Source organism: Pollicipes pollicipes, unplaced genomic scaffold (genome assembly GCF_011947565.3).
Source record: "Pollicipes pollicipes isolate AB1234 unplaced genomic scaffold, Ppol_2.1 Scaffold_3087;HRSCAF=3621_pilon_pilon_pilon, whole genome shotgun sequence".
NCBI classification, from domain to species: domain Eukaryota; kingdom Metazoa; phylum Arthropoda; class Thecostraca; order Pollicipedomorpha; family Pollicipedidae; genus Pollicipes; species Pollicipes pollicipes.
This window is the reverse complement of record NW_023596225.1, coordinates 4,450,711-4,464,157: the sequence shown is the minus strand read 5'-3', so window position 1 is coordinate 4,464,157 and position 13,447 is coordinate 4,450,711. Positions and strand designations below refer to the sequence as shown.

General features: G+C 49.1%; 1 protein-coding gene across 1 annotated transcript; it reads left to right on the top strand.

Moving 5' to 3' along the window:
* The first annotated feature begins 638 nt into the window (after nt 1-638).
* LOC119089745 (delta(24)-sterol reductase-like) lies at nt 639-13,406 on the top strand. Its single transcript, XM_037212557.1, has 9 exons — nt 639-645; nt 1,114-1,209; nt 2,733-2,828; nt 4,712-4,887; nt 5,177-5,267; nt 5,625-5,749; nt 9,013-9,159; nt 9,505-9,655; nt 13,023-13,406. The coding sequence occupies exons 2-9, from the start codon at nt 1,126-1,128 to the stop codon at nt 13,077-13,079; spliced, it is 927 nt and encodes a 308-aa protein (XP_037068452.1). The 5' UTR covers nt 639-645; nt 1,114-1,125; the 3' UTR covers nt 13,080-13,406.
* The last annotated feature ends 41 nt before the right edge of the window (nt 13,407-13,447 follow it).

The window sequence follows — 13,447 nt, the reverse complement described above, 5'->3', positions numbered from 1 at the left end:
GAGAGGAGAGCGAGAGAGAGACGAGAGACGGGAGAGAGGAGAGAGAGGGGTGTGTTGTGTGGTGTGTGTGTGTGTGTGTGTGTGGTGTGTGTGGTGTGTGTGTGTGTGTGAGTGTGTGTGTGTGTGTGGTGTGTGTGTGTGTGTGTGGTGTTGTGTGTGTGTGTTGTGTGTGTGTGTGTGTGTGTGTGATGTGTGTGTTGTGTGTGTGTGTGTGTGTGTGGTGTGTGTGTGTGTGTGTGTGTGTGTGGTGTGTCTGTGTGTGTGGTGTGGTGTGGTGTGTGTGTGTGGTGTGTGTGTGTGTGTGTGTTTGTGTGATGGGTGTGTGTGTGTGTGTTGGCGCCTGACCTCACATCAATAACCAAAAATAACGAAACTTCGCGAGGTATGTTGTGCTTTGTACCCAATGAAAGCGTTTCCGCTGTTTGAAATGTGCCACCGATTGATGTTCATCGTTTTTATGCGCCGGATGGTAGGGTGGGCCTGTACCAGGAGACGGTGCGCGCTTATGAGGTCGTGCTGGGCGACGGTACGCTGGCACGCGTGACCCGCGACAACGAGTACCAGGACCTGTACTACACGCTACCCTGGTCACACGGAACACTCGGCTTCCTGGTGGCGCTCGAGCTGGAGATCATCAGGGTCAAGGTGGGGGACCTCCACAACCATTTTGCATTATATGGCGATGGGATACAAATGTGCTTCACCTGCTCATATATGTTGTGCGCGCGGTTAGGCTGCGCTTCCACAAGCGGTGGCTCGTGGAACTACTGCTTCAAGTTCCCGACGATCACAAAAACGATGCCTGGGTCTGTATGTATTTGTCACGTGTCGTACCCGTGAGATGCCCCTGACTCACTCGCTACCATTTTACCCACGAACGTATCTTAGCGAACTCAGTCATCGGCGCAGACATTTTCTGCCTACACCTCTGGCTAAATTAAGAGTCCGTGATGAATCGGTCGTGTGTCCCACGAAACAGTGGCGAAACAAGTTTGGTTCACGTTATACGAGCAGAAGCAGTTTTCTGGGCATTTCATTTTCACCCGCTCTTGTACATGTCCCTGGCTACACACTTGTGACATGTGTTCGGCCTGATGTTGTCTGCCTGCGTAGCCATACGTGCACATGGAGTACATCCCGGTGACCGGCCAGAAAAAGTACTGCGACATGATGCGGGACCTCTCCGGCGCCTGCGACAAGGATAAACAGGCAAGCAAATTGTCTCACTCGTAAAGCTGGTGTGATTTGACGGAATCTGACTGTTACTGGCCGATCGCCATCATACACAACGGGATTTAAGTATGAAAGGGACTTTTCCATAAAGGTTTGAATTTTATGATCGAGTAGGCATTTCAAGATTTTTCCTTGGAGTTCACGACCATGTCCTTTTGTAAGACTCCAAAGCGTCTTGTTTCTGAGCTTGACGCACGCAAACTTGAGCAGCTATTTCGCGACGCCTATTTCGAAGTCACCAAACATGTATGAGGTCATAGAACCGTCACACGAATGCCCCACGTCATTCGCTGTGCTGTGCTCACGGTCATGAAACATACGGCCCCCGGGCGTTCGTGTCTGGAGTATGTCGGCACGAAGTGTTTCAACGATGGAAGGCAATTAGCCAGCGACCATTTGAAACTACTGATGGCCTGTATTAACCACGAACCGGGTTTTGTGAAAGAAAACACAGGCATTTGGGCAATGCTACTAGTTTTGACAGACATGATCCCACCAACTAGTTAGCATCCGGTCGTTAATACGTCATCGCTTGATAACGTTATGGAACGTTTTTTTATGACGTCAGAGTCGCTGTCAGTCTGTCCATGTCATAACTGCTGCTCTGTCCCTTGTGGTTCGTCTACGCACTGTAAGATAGCGTTAGTGGTCTAGCTGTTTAAGTTTTTATTACTTGCGGTATGCGCTTGTGGTTTGGCTTTTTATCTTGGTGTTCTGGCATATTTTTCCGTGATATATATATATATATATATATATATATATATATATATATATATATATATTACTAGTATTTACATTCTCGATTACGGTGCTTTTTTAACTTATGCGGTCGTAAATAGCAGAACTGTCCAAATACCTATCTTATTTATTACAAAACGTGGTTCGTGATCGATACAAGCCATCATCAGTTGAAACTAGCTATAAGCCAATAGCCTTCTATCATTGAGACACTTGATCCTACTTCACCGAAAGCACGAAGAAGAAACCGGTCAAACTTTTGTTGACCACGGGCACAACACGGTCAACGAGGTGGGCTATTCGCGTAATGTATCTACGACGCCATACATATCTGGATGGCTCTCTCAGAGGCAGCGCCTAACAGGCCGCACATGTTCACGTGCACCAAGTTCAGATACAAAAGGATCTGAAGGTTTTAAAAGGACATGACTGTAAACTGCTGGTAATTATGATGAGAATTGCGTTCTCAGTTCAAATCCCAAACAAATGGAGAACAGACCCTTTTAATTACACAAGCCCGTTGGGATATATTTCATATCGATTAGCAGTTGCAGTGAGTTATGCATAACCGCGAAGGATCAGTCGGGTAAAACGGCGACATGATTTAGCGAGGGTAGTGGCACACTGATCATGCGTGTTGGCCTCTGAATCGTGTGTTCGGTCTGCTATGCTATGCATGTTCTGGTTATCCGGTTGAGCGACGGCTCTTCGCATGCTTTGCACCCTCGGTGACTTGTTCAGTGCGTCACTCGTGTCTTCAGACGGCGGACTACCTGGAGGGTACCGTGTACAGCAAGAACCAGGCGGTCATCATGGTCGGCAACCTGGCGGACCTGCCGGCCGGACAGGAACACAAGGTCAGTTACGAGGCTCCAACGGCCCGGCGCACTTGCCGGCCCCACGGGAACACGAGGTGGGTCGCGTCGCACCGGCGTGGGCTGTTTTGATGGAGGGCGCTGGCACCTCGGCCCCTATCAACCCTGGCAAACATGTACGGTTTTGGAAGATGTCCAGTTTGGGACGGTTTTCACAGCAATCTGATGATTTAGTCACCGTCATTGAGACTCTGCGACGCACTCAAGCTGCTGAAGCGGCTTGGCGTCGCCTTGCTCGCACCCTGGTGGGAAGAGCGGGCGCCGCGGGGTATCTAACCCCGTGCCTCTGGATTCCAAGACGCTCAGCTTAACCACTACATTACCAGCACCCCGATAATTTATCAACCTAAATGCTACCGGCGTTGACCTAACAGCACTAGCCGCTTCAGTGGTCCGGAGCTGCTGGTCTGATTTCAGCTGACGGAATCTGACCTATGGCTGATTTCAGAGATAATCTGATCAGCAAACATAGTATGTAGCGAGGTAATTGTTGGGCCGTCGCGTCGCTCCCGGGCATCCTCCCATAGGCAGTTGTAGATTCTGAACGCTGTATTTTCTACTGTGTAGTACAGTAACGCCACTATTTTTTGCCAATATTTTTGAAGGATTTTTCGATATTACGGCATAATTCGCCGTCGATGCAGGATAATTTGAGGTATACCATATTTTTTTTCTTTCTGGTGGATGAGCGCGACTGGAACGCTGGTTGGTATCTTTTTAATTAAGATTGAAATTATCTCGGGGAATGTCTGTTACTTTGGAATCTAGGTGCGACACGGATTTTGCTGCAGTGAATTGCCTACCGCGTGGTTGAAAGATAAACAGCCGCCGTGGCTAATTAAAAAGAAAAAAATTGTGTGGCCCTGGATGTGCGGATTAATAATGTAAGGTTATGCCAGTGTGCGTTTCTTTTACGTAAAGCTTAGTTCGTACTTGTTTCGGGACGTGTCAAGAGGACGTCTAAACGGGAAAGAGCCGTGCTCATCCTGACCCCCGGGTGAAAACTGAATGGATCGGTGATAAGAGTTCATGTGGTCTTGAAATCCACAGAAACGCAACCAACTCCTTGAATTGCGCCAGCACATTTGACCAGTTCCATGTCACTACTTGAAAACTTAAAAGTAAAATGCTTCCTTGGAGCTCCCTACAGTTGCCTTTTTTATTCACAGTTGATGTATCACTAAACACCAATGTTCCTATGGATAATATCATCGCGGAAATGCCTGACGTACCTCAGGGCCGTGTCAGCATAAGTTAGTTTGCCTTCCGCGCTTGATGGCGCAGATCTCATGAGATTACGCATAAACGACAGCTTTTCAACAAGAAAACGTAAACTTAAAGCAAAACTCCGGGTAGCGATGGGAAGCATGACTATCTGTAAAATATGACAAAATGTGCATTTTTGGCCGTGCAGCACAGTGCCGTGACGGGGCGGCGCGGGTCCGCGCGCGGCGTGGGCCGGGAGCGGAATATCCCGGGCCGGGTGGCACTCAATCCACAACGCCTCAGTTTGAGCCCTAGGTCGTGCAACAAGGGAAATGTTGCGCGCGTTATTTTCAAGAGCTTCTGAAGGTTTGAGGAGCTTTCAGCCTTCGCATTTGGAAGCAAAATAAGGTTTTGCCAATGAGAAGCTGTGCTGAGCAACGGCGGCGACGTGCTCTCGTGTCAAAATGCATCCGCGGCTAGTGGATGGGAAGCCACATTACACGTTAACTGCAATTTGGACTTCGGCCGACGTTTGAGGCACAGTAGGTTTCGGGCCATAACCGTATCCAAGACCTCGCCGTCCAGCTTTGAAATGGTCTCACGGGGAGCGGAAACCATTGACACCGGAGCGACGAACGCAACTCGTACTCCCTTTGCAGGTGAACCACATCGCGCGCTGGTACAAACCCTGGTTCTACAGACACGCCGAGAGCTTCCTGAGCGGGGGTCGGGCGGACGAGTACATTCCGCTGCGGGAGTACCTGCTGCGCCACAACCGCGCCATCTTTTGGGTGGTCGAGGCCATGATACCGTTCGGCAACAACCCGATCTTTAGGTGAGGTCTTGCGCCCTGCGTGCAAAGGAATATGTCATGCTTCAGAAAACAGCAGAGAATCACGTAAAATTCCGCTGAAACGGGCTGTTTCTGCTGCATGATCCGTCCTGCCGCGTCCAGCGATACCACATTTACGTGGCAGCCAATCAGCGTCGTCTTTCCCAACATGATGATCGGTGCATGGCGCATGATTGTGCGGATCAAATGTGTGCACATGTCGCGCGCTTCACGTGGCTAGGAAAAATTATAAGCTCGTGGTAATAATGAAACATGAACGCTCTTTGTGCAGGTTTTTCCTTGGTTGGCTGCTGCCGCCGAAGCCAGCCTTCTTGAAGCTCACTACAACTCCAGGAGTCCGGGCTATGACTTTCACCAAACAAGTGAGATGGCGAACTGCCTTGGCGCTGCGGCAGGGAGCACCGAGTCACTGGCGCGCCGTGCAGCCCAGGATTGGACGGAAAAAGAATTGAGGCGTTTCATATGCAGTGCCCAACTGTCTGTAGCCTGTTAATTGATCGCGATACATATCTCTTTAAGATATGACAGCAAAAGCGCACTATAAAGGTGGCATGTTCAAATTTAAACCGGGTTTTTATATTACTGATTTCGTTTGGTGATTTTCTTCAACCGAATGCCTTCTTGTTGAACTTTTCGGGCGTCATAGAATGACGCGCCACCATGCAAAACATGGAATCTAGAACTACGACAAATACTGTAAAGCCCGTCCCATATTTCAGGTATTTCAAGACATCGTTCTTCCCATGAACATTCTTGAAAAGCAGATCGACATAAGCGAGGAGCTCTTTGACACGTACCCCGTGTTGATCTACCCGTGCCGTATATACGATCACGGGAAACACACGTAAGTCTGTGTCCACGCTAAGCCATCCCATCTGACTGTCAGTCTAACGCCGCTTGTTCAATTAGAGATGCGGGTTGTGATCTGGTTGCGTATGCTATGAACGGTAGGCATGGCACGTAACACCCTGCACAACAAAGAAGACGATCGTAAACGATTTGTCATGAAATTCTCTGATTTACTTAGCTAGGTGGATTAGCTGACAAATGAGTATCAGAAAACTCATCGACGCCTTTTCTACATTGGTGGGGTGGGGGTGGGGTTCGGTGCGGCCTCCCTAAGGTTTTCTTAGGATACCTTTCCTGCACGTCGTGCACATGCGCCCAAGTTTTCGGCAGTCTATGTGGCATCCATTACGCATGTTTTGACACAAAAAGGTACCCCTAGCATTTGAGGTTTCTGAAGAGCGACGTCAATTTAGATATAATGCACGGTGATATACGGTTGGCGCGTGCGGCGGGCGGCAACCGACAGTTCCCCGGACCACACGCGGCGGGTCGACCCTGTTACATTAACGAAGCCCTACATCATAAAGATATGCTCGAAACATCTAGAAATGCATTCTGTCGTACTCAGAATTGAACAAGTATACGCCTCTTAAGTTTTGTGTTGCTGTGAGGCGTGGTCTCGTACCTACACATGAGCATGTAAAGCCGAAAAGGTGAGATTGTCGGAAAAAGTTGACATTTGACCTGGCTTAGTAGGATACATTCTTGACCCAGCATCCTAACTTTTGTTATAAATCGCGAGATTTGGTCGAGACCAATCGACTGTTGCTTTTCCGAAGGCTATATGTTTCATAGTTTGGGCACGGCAGGAGGACCGTCGCACCGATCGCCCCCTTACCAGTCGCGTTACGAAAAGCGTCGAATCAGGGCGAGGTTTAACAGGTGACGCAGGATTACCCGCCCCTGTTCACTGTGGCACGCAAAACGTCACGTTAATACCGCCACTAGCAACTGAGGTTGTGAAGGCTGCGTCGCTGGTGATGTTGGTCGCCATCGCTTAAGCGCGCCATCGGCGCATTCAAGTCAGCAATGGACGATATGCTGGACTTCTCTTTGGAAAGAGCGATGGATTCGGCTGGGATCTGTGAAGGCTTGGTTGGTCCAGGATCGTGGAGACGCATGCCGGCTAATTCTTCAAACAAAGACAAATCCGTAATCTTAAGCCTGGCTTCCGCGTTTTTTTCGGCTTGTTTAAACGTGAAGTGAGGTGCAAAGTGGATAGGTGTGCCCTCTGGTCAAATTAGCCGCTTTTCCAAAAAAGCTCGGTTTTGACAATCACGATTAAAGGGCCTCGCTCAGTATACAGTGGCCCAGAATCGATGTGTTGTAAATTGGGGGATAAGTGGACCATTTTAGGGGGAGGGGGCTAAGGTGGCCCCCTAGCCCGAGAACCATGTATCTATATATATATATATATATATATATATATATATATATATATATATATATGTATATATATATATATACATACATATGTATACATATTTGACGTCCGTCACTTTTCGGGGAATGGCTGCCAGCTCCATCAGCAGTGTGAGAAACAACCAGGATTTAATAGATATGAGCCGGTGTGTATTACTAGGCAAAGCTGTACAAGGAGCTTCAAGAGCCCCCCCCCCCCCTCGGGTCTTTCCGGAGTACATTTTGACGGTTTCGGGCACAATGTACCGTGCTCAGTGAGATAACCTAGATCTATTTTCGTATCCATATCACTCTGAAGTATATTGCTGTTGTCCTGTTTTTTGTAGTCAGGTCATCCCACGTCAACCGAGGAAGGCTTCATCACTTTGTCACAGCCATCTGGTTCATTTTTACGAGAGCTTTCCATTGCCGTTTTCTCCATGTCTTTAGCTTGTTTTGTTTCGGAGATGTGAGGACGGCCTGTGATGTGGTCGGCCCCGTGCGAGTGAAAAACATGCGTAGTGTGAGGGCTAATGAGAAGCTCTTTCCATGGAATGTATTTGTTTTTCCAGTCCGTACCTATGCAGTTGGGCGGCTGCTTCGCTTTTCAAAGTTGATATGGCCGCTGTCACGCCTGTCATGCCATATTCTCTGTCCTTCATGGTTTGTAAATCGTTTCAGCTGTTAAGTGCATTTGTGAGGAACATTATGCATATAGATAAGACAGCACTGTTGTCGCCATAGGATAACCAGGAGAAAGGATAGATGCATTGATATTTCGGGTACTTGTATTTATCGAAACTAATATGAGTAATGCATTCAACATGCAAAGTTGCCTTTCGATCACACTCGATTTTTCCTTTTAATAGCGAGCAACAGCTTTTACAAGTCACCAACATTTAGGGGATTAAAAGATGAGCAATTGGCAGCCATTGATACGATACGGTGTGTATCCAACTAAGTATTAAAGAGAATGCTCCTCATTTGCATGGGGTTATGAACCAAAATAGCGATCTTGAAGATCATTTGCAAAGCCTTTACACTTTGTTTATGCTATGGTATAAAGAAACTACGATGCCCTTACACTTACCGCTATATTCAACCGTTATATCATCATTTTTACTAAGGTCTCTGGCAAGCTGATCTGTAGTGACATTTAGTTTGTCCACTTTATGGTTTTTGAAAGCTTGAAAATTCTGCTGAAGGTGATACCAGGATCTCCTGAGACTTCTGCCGTCCAAAGGTAAAACTCCACATGTCCATTTCTGGCCATTTTGCGTTTTTTTATGTCATCTGATTCGTCTCCTCATCATAAATTCAGATTGTTAAACCAATGATTCATATTTGCACGCGCTTTTAGTTAAAATAATGCGTTAAAAGCTTGTGAAAATTTGGACCGATGGTTTTAATAACCAAATCTAGCATGAGTAGACGCATCAGAAGACATCAAAAACCTAAAACGGCCAAGAATTAACACATGGGGTTTTACCTTTGGACGGCATATCTACAAACATTGTAAGTCTTGCAATGTGTTGTAGATATCAGAAGGCCTCCGGTTATCTGGAATCTGGCCACGTTCTGAGATCCAGGTTCTTTTTAGGTTTTGCTGAAGAATGCTCTTGTGTCTGAGATGTTTTTGATGTGTACCAAGAATTTTCTAAGATCTGGGTTCTTTAAACAAAAAGTTGCTTAAGAGTTTTGAAAGGCTTGGGATCCTGTTTGAAACATTGTGGAAGCGTGTTTTGTGATTTAGGATTTCCATGGGATCCAGGGACACGTCTGCCTTGTCGTTGCCCATTTCTCCCCCTCTCCGCTTGAGTGGTGTACGATCACTCTTGACCCCCGACACTCCGGCAGGGGTCAGCTGCGTCCCCCGAGGCCTGACCAGCTGTGCCCTGGTGCCGGCTGGGCCATGTTTAACGACCTGGGCGTGTACGGCGTGCCGGGACCGGTGCGACGCAAGCAACGATACGATGCCGTTCGCCAGATGCGCGCCATGGAGAAGTCAGTCACTGCTGGCGAACGGGAGCTTCGCCGGCACAACGCGCTTATAAGAACCGCGAACTGCGTTTTGAAGTTTTCCTTGTGTATAATATGGTACCCGGTTGTGACAAAAGTGTTTTCATGCCAGCATATGTGGGAGCCAGCAATTTTCTTTCTTTATTGTTTCGACGCCTTACCAATCTGACTGGGTCAGTTATTTTATTGACATGCTCATGAGCGCAAATGAAATATCTTGTGGAATTGCAACTCGCGTGTTCCCTACAGCATAAGAGCTGTACGTCTGCGTGTCACGTGCCCAGGTGATCCCCTTTGCTCGTCTGATAGCCAACTGTCCGTGCCCTGCAGGTTTTGCCGGGATGTTGGCGGCTACCCTTTCCTTTACGCCGACATCTTCATGTCGCGGAAGGAGTTCGAGGAGATGTTTGACCTGACCGCTTACGAGCGCGTTAGGGACAAATATCACGCCAACGGTGCCTTCCCTCACCTGTACGACAAGGTATCTACCAATCGGATGATGCTCATAGCTAATATTCATGATAATAAACTGGCTGTACCTATAATCCGCCATGAGAAATATCGCGTTTTTGTTTTAACGTGCTAGGTATTTTGCGTTATTGTCTTGAGTATAGTATTTTGTCATCATTCAGTGCTGTTTTAAGGTTCTTTGAACTGCGAAAGTTTCGTTATTCTGTCGCAATGGCTTACTGAATAATTAAGCAAATTCGACCAAATATTAGCATCAAGAACCTCACGAATTATTTACCCGCCGCCCCCGAAGTTCGGAAAAAACACATGGCTGGTTGAGCCGATCACAAAATGACAGCCCGGCTAAACCGATGAGGGAATCGTCTGCATAATGAACTTCAAACAACACTAGACCGCGCCGAACATTGTCCAGCGCGAATGCTGCCATTGCAGCACGCACTTCGCTTTTCGGCTACCGCCATACGGAGGATTTCCCGTGGGTGGCCGCTAAATAGTGGCGCGTACCCACTCACGCTCTGTATTCCGGGCCGCACACATCCAACTCACGCTCTGTATTCCCCCGAGGCCCGCCAACATCCAACCACGCTCTGTATCCGGGGGCCGCCACATCCAACTCACGCTCTGTTATTCCCGAGGCCGCCACACATCCAACTCACGCTCTGTATTCCCGAGGCCGCACACATCCAACTCACGCTCTGTATTCCGAGGCCGCACACATCCAACTCACGCTCTGTATTCCCGAGGCCGCACACATCCAACTCCCGCTCTGTATTCCCGGGGCCGCACACATCCAACTCCCGCTCTGTATTCCCGAGGCCGCACACATCCAACTCACGCTCTGTATTCCCGAGGCCGCACACATCCAACTCCCGCCCTGTATTCCCGAGGCCGCACACATCCAACTCCCGCTCTGTATTCCCGTGGCCGTACACATCCAACTCCCAACTCCCGCTCTGTATTCCCGGGGCCGCACACATCCAACTCCCGCTCTGTATTCCCGAGGCCGCACACATCCAACTCACGCTCTGTATTCCCGAGGCCGCACACATCCAACAACGGCTGAAGCTACATATCACCGACCTTGCGTCGATTATCGAAATCTGGTTTCGACCATCGACGCTCAACAAAGTGGTCGGGACGCCCGGCGACAGCATTTCTCGCCAAAGCAGAGCGCGGGAACGTATTGGAGGGGCGTAGTTTTTAGTCAAAGGCCTCCGACTCGCTTGTTTTGAAACGAAACTGGGTCATATGCGGAGAGTGCTCCGTTTTTAGTGTATTTTATGGATAAGATTGGTCATTTTGCTCAGCCCCCCCGTCCCTCCCCCACCAAACCTACCTTGCGAAACTGCACCCCTGTGGTGGAGGCTTAACGACTGAGACACGCTATGCATTCGCTACCACGGTATAAACATCCAGCCCACAGTGCGTCATAGTTAGGAGGCAAGGGGATCAAAATCGATGTCAAGTGATCTGCAGCGCACACCAACAACGTGATGCACGGCAGTAAACCAGGCTTTCGACCTTATATCGAAATATAATTTACATACGTAGCAGTGGAAGTACACTTTCTTTGCACATTAGGTCTTATTCGTGGGGGCAGCCTCAGAGGGCTGGGACCGCCGGTGCGCTGACTTTGCTGTGGATAGGTAGGTCCATGTCGCGTATGTATGCAGTCTCGAGCACATGTAATCGTCTCACACTGTGGCATCTGCCCGCGGCAGCGGTGCTATCTACCAGCTGTTGTATGGGGGGTCGCAGGTCATGGTGGGATTTCGCATGTGTTTTTGGGCCGCCGCCCTGGATGTACAATGTGGTGCGTCTATTGTGTGAGGTGGTTGCCATTCCAATGCAATTACAGCTGAGGTGGAACGGCCCATCTTCGAAAGGGTACTCGTAACTCTACATTACAGTGGATTGCTTCAGTAGAGCTGTCCCACCAGTCAGGCTTTCAAAAGCATGTGTCATGATATTTTAGTAAAAGATAGCTAGCCGCATCTGCGGCTGGTCCCCTGGTGGCGCTTACCTGCAGCGTCTGCTGATGATTGATCGTGCGAGCCTTCCATCGGCTTTGTACGCCTGCGACATGTTGTTCTTGCAGTACAGTGTGTGGACTGTAACGTCCAGAGCAGTACAGTGTGTGGACTGTAACGGTCAGAGCAGTACAGTGTGTGGACGGTAACGTCCAGAGCAGTACAGTGTGTGGACTGTAACGGCCAGAGCAGTACAGTGTGTGGACTGTAACGTCCAGAGCAGTACAGTGTGTGGACTGTAACGTCCAGAGCAGTACAGTGTGTGGACTGTAACGGCCAGGGCAGTACAGTGTGTGGACTGTAACGTCCAGAGCAGTGACGGTGCGGGCCACGTAGACTAGATCAAGGCTATCTTGCGCGATGGAACGGTCCGGTCTGAAAAGAGTGGCAACAGACACGTCGAGGCTTAAATAAGTCAGTCAGCTGTTCACGGTATTTTGATCACTTAAGATGACGCAAGTGGAAAGGTCAAGTGATAGATACCATGTCGACGTGGGGCAGATGCCGCAGTAAAAAAACAGCTTATACTCATTGGACCCCATCAGACCGTACCTCTTTGGGACAATTCGTTTCCAGACCCCCATTTGAGTGACCCTGGGCAAAGCATTTCCTGCCCTTATTCGCCGTTTTCCATAGCGCGAAGTGTTGGTGGAGGGGACAATGCGATCCCTCCGCCATTCCGAAACTAATAAAGGTGGAGCTTAGCGGGAAAAAGCAGTGGATTGGTCTCGACGAAATCTTACAATTGGTAACACACTTCACGTTGCTAGGTCAATGCTTGATCCCATTATTTAGAAGATTAGGTTGCTGGGCCGCCCCTTCAGGTAATTTATACAATTTATACAATGCCACACCCATTTCTTCCCTGGGATGTATTTTGCAAGGCATCGTTTTTCATTTTAATTTAGAGCTCCCTTTTTTAGGCGAGGGCCATCATACGTAAACACAGTGCATGCTTTCTGCTTATAAAATGCTGATGCTTCCGATAATCTGGCATTCAAGGGTCTGTTATGGTTATTTCATGGAGACCATAAGCATGTCTCTGTTCTAAGTTCTTAATGCGCTCAGGGGATGTGCGGCACTGGTGATCTTCCTTGCGCCCTGCGACTTGTCGCGCTGTAACCGTGACCCTCGACGCGCTGTGACCGTGACCCTTGTCGCGCTGTGACCGTGACCCTTGTCGGCGCTGTAACCGTGACCCTTGTCGTGCTGTGACCGTGACCCTTGTCGCGCTGTGACCGTGACCCTTGTCGCGCTGTAACCGTGACCCTTGTCGTGCTGTGACCCTTGTCGCGCTGTGACCGTGACCCTCGACGAGCTGTGACCGTGACCCTCTTTTGTCGTCAGGTGAAGCCCGAGATTGACGTGGTGGCAGTCGGGGAGGAGTACATAGACCCGCTGTAGAGTCTCGCCCCCCGAACTCCGCTGCGCCGTCTGCAGTATGCCGTTCACCATCGTGCCACGACACCTGCCGTTGAATCACGTCTAAGAGTGACATGTGCCGCGTTTACCAAGCTGTCTGATGGCGACCGACCTGTTACATCTGAAGCACGCGTGCTGGTGCAGTATGTGCTGGCACTGATGCGTGCCACCCAGTGGCACGTGTTTGGGGACGGCATGTGCTGACGCGTCATTCGAGAGTGTGCATCAAGTTGGCTGGTAGCATCAAGCCTTTTGTGACGGGTACCACTCCTGCAGCTTTCGTCAATATATGGACGGATGGTCACCACGTTCCACCACTCTACCACTCAAATGTGGTATCCAGCTTTAAC

Excerpts from the sequence above, each read along its gene's own strand:
- LOC119089745 (XM_037212557.1), top strand. The coding sequence starts at position 1,126 with ATGGAGTACATCCCGGTGACCGGCCAGAAAAAGTACTGCGACATGATG. Across the intron at positions 2,829-4,711 it reads CGGCCGGACAGGAACACAAG|GTGAACCACATCGCGCGCTG; the intron begins GTCAGTTACGAG and ends CTCCCTTTGCAG. Across the intron at positions 9,656-13,022 it reads TCCCTCACCTGTACGACAAG|GTGAAGCCCGAGATTGACGT; the intron begins GTATCTACCAAT and ends TTTTGTCGTCAG.